Source organism: Cucurbita pepo, chromosome 6 (genome assembly GCF_057944985.1).
Source record: "Cucurbita pepo subsp. pepo isolate OVF chromosome 6, ASM5794498v1, whole genome shotgun sequence".
Classification (NCBI taxonomy): Eukaryota; Viridiplantae; Streptophyta; class Magnoliopsida; order Cucurbitales; family Cucurbitaceae; genus Cucurbita; species Cucurbita pepo.
In genome coordinates, this window is record NC_141803.1 from 8123650 (window position 1) to 8126697 (window position 3048).

The 3048-nt window shown below is 31.7% G+C and overlaps 1 protein-coding gene across 1 annotated transcript; it reads right to left on the bottom strand.

Moving 5' to 3' along the window:
• Positions 1–1691: 1691 nt before the first annotated feature.
• Positions 1692–2162, bottom strand: LOC147792252 (uncharacterized). The gene has a single exon (XM_087124815.1). The coding sequence runs from the start codon at positions 2160–2162 to the stop codon at positions 1692–1694; it is 471 nt and encodes a 156-aa protein (XP_086980941.1).
• Positions 2163–3048: the final 886 nt, after the last annotated feature.

A 3048-nucleotide genomic window follows, 5' to 3' on the forward strand; every position in this document is an offset into this window, starting at 1 on the left:
TTCTTGCGTTGAGATATTTGATCAACAAGAGTCATTCAAGCTAGACATGATCGATCTTGCTTGTGGAGTGATTCGAATCTCAATCAAGTGTTCTTGCCTTGAGATATTCGATCAACAAGGTAACCCGAATCTTATTCCCCTTGTATTGATTCCTTATCTTATCACCTAGCTACATTTAGGATGTGACGATGCTTACGTTCTACGACTCCATTTTCTTGTGGAGTATAGACACAAGTGCGCTGAAATTCAATGCCACAAGAAGTAAAAAATGGTTTCAAATATAGGAACTCAATCTCATTGTCTGATCTAACTATCTTGATAGTAGTATGAAATTTAGTTTGAACGAATTTAACAAAGTTTACTAATAAATGATGTACTTCTAATTTGTGTTGCATAAGAAAAACCCAAGTACATCGAGTAAAATCATCAACAACAGTGAGAAAAAAAATGCAAACAAGAATGGGTTGGAATTTTATGTGGTCCCCAAACATCACAATGTAACAGATCAAAGGTAGAATGAGTTGTTATTGAACTTCTTGAGAAAGACAACCTAGTTTGTTTCGCTAAAGGGCAAATACTATAGTTATGAGAAATAGTAGCATGATTAAGATGCAATTGATCAGCTAGAAATTTAAAACGAGAAGAAGAAGAATGACCTAGGCATAAATGCCACACAGATGACTGAGATACTTGATTTGATGAAGATTTGATTGAACATGAAGAAATATGATAGAGACCTCCGAATTGTTTACCCAAGCCAATCATCTTCTCCGTAGCCAAGTCATGCATAACACAAGAATCATTGGTAAGTTTGCTGATGGACATTAGGTTTAAATTGAATGAAGGCACACATAAAACATTGTTTAATTTAAGGTCAGGATTAAAGGAAACATTGCCAGTATGTGACACATGTGTTTTCCCTCGATTAGAGAAATTTATCGTAGATATGGTGGTAGCCTTTGGTTCAGTGATAACAGAAGCTTTGGATACTATATGATCCGTAGCTCCACTATCGAGAATCCATGGATTAAAGCTTGTAGAGTTAATAGATAATGCAAATACTGGAAACAAACCTACAACATTGAAGTTATTATCAGAATTACCAAAAGGACGATGATTGAGTGCAGATAAGGTACAATCTGTTGTAATTGCTCAGAAGAAAAATTTGGGATGGAATTAGGTGATTGTTCTTCTGTATTCAACTGAGAAACTTCGGCCATATTTGCAGATGATCGGTATCCTCGATTGTTGCGTTAATTGATTTGTACTACCCTTCTAGAATTATTTTTAAGTTGACATCGATCTTCTGTATGTTCCCTTCTATCACAAAATTTACAGTAAAACCTAACGATTCGATACTCATGAATTGTATGACCACTTTTATTGCATTGTTCACATGATTTATCCTTTGCAAATTTTGAATATGTGGTTTTCTTCTGCACTGCTGATAAAATCAAGAAATTCTTAATTGGTTCAGAAGTTACCTGACGCTGCATCTCTTCTTGTACAAGTAATGAATAGGCTTGCATCACATTAGGTAATGGAGTCATCATCAATATGTTAGATCTCACCGTTTTATAAGACGGATTGAGCCCCATGAGTAGTTGCATCAACTTATCTTCATCGCGTTGATCAACATGTACTTGACGTTGATTACAAGTAAATGGTGTGCGGTACACTTCTAATTCATCTCAGAGTGCTTTTAGTTTGGTGAAATATGCTGACAGTGTCATGGTTTCATGTGACATCATTGCTATCGACTTTTGTATCTGAAAAATTGTTGGAGCATTCTTTTGTGAGAATTGATCGTGAAGATCCATCCATACTTGATGAGTTGTCTTGGCGTGAATAATACCCTCAGCGATATCAGCTTCAACTGAACGAGTTAACCAAGATATTATCATACTGTTGCACTGATTCCAAAGTTCAAATTCGGTCGAATTTGCATCTTGAGACGGTTCTTCAATTGTGTCATCAATGAAGCCAAATTTCTTTTTGGCAATAAGAGCATGCATAACTGATTTACTCCAGTATTGGTAATTTGTTCCATTTAATTTGATTGGAACAAGTGAATATCTTGGCTGGTCAGAGTGGTGAATATAATAAGGATGTGTTAAATCAATATCCGAAATTTTGAAGTTGGATTTGGCTGATTCCTCCATAGGGGAAATTTTAATATTTAAGAATATCAAGATCGATGCTTTGATACCATGTTAAAAATTAGAAAAATATAATTGGGATCGAAGGTGTGTATTTTCATCGATATTCATAAGGTTTAAATATGATACAATATATCAACTAATACCTACCAATAAAGAAAATATAAACTAGTTAAATATGGATAATAAAATAAAATATACTGTAAATCAAATCATAAAGAAAGAATATTAAGATATATTCCATAAATAATATATACTTCAAATATTATATCTCAATAAGTCACCATATTATGTAGGAGCTAGGCATTCCATATTATATTGAACAAGTTGTGGTGGATACTATTAATGGCTAAAAATTTTCTATATATTGAATGCTATAAGACACCAAAATTAAGAAAACAATTCATATATGAATGATATGTTTATATGTTTATCTATTTATCTTATAATAGATTAAAAATTATGAATATTAAAAAACAAATTCTATATTAATCTTATCGATAAAATATTTTTTAAATTTTTTTAATATTTAACCGCATTTTTATCTTGGTTGGAAGTTTAATTGTATGACTGAAACTTTAGAGTATTTTTATTAATTTAACCTCTATTTTATAATTCAAGATTGGCAAAACACACTCAAGCTACCAGCCGGTCCGAATCACGCCTTACATGTTTCATTTTAATCTATCAATGTATTAAAATTACAAATTATTAAATATTTTATTGAGATGTTGATTAATAAAATCACACTGTTATCTATCATTCTCAAAATCAAAGTTTTAAAGAAAACAAAACGTGCAATTATTGTTTAAGTCTCTGATATTTTTTTTGTCAACGAATCAAATGTTTAAGTTTATTTGATAAAATCAACTAGAAATTTAGAGTTCTT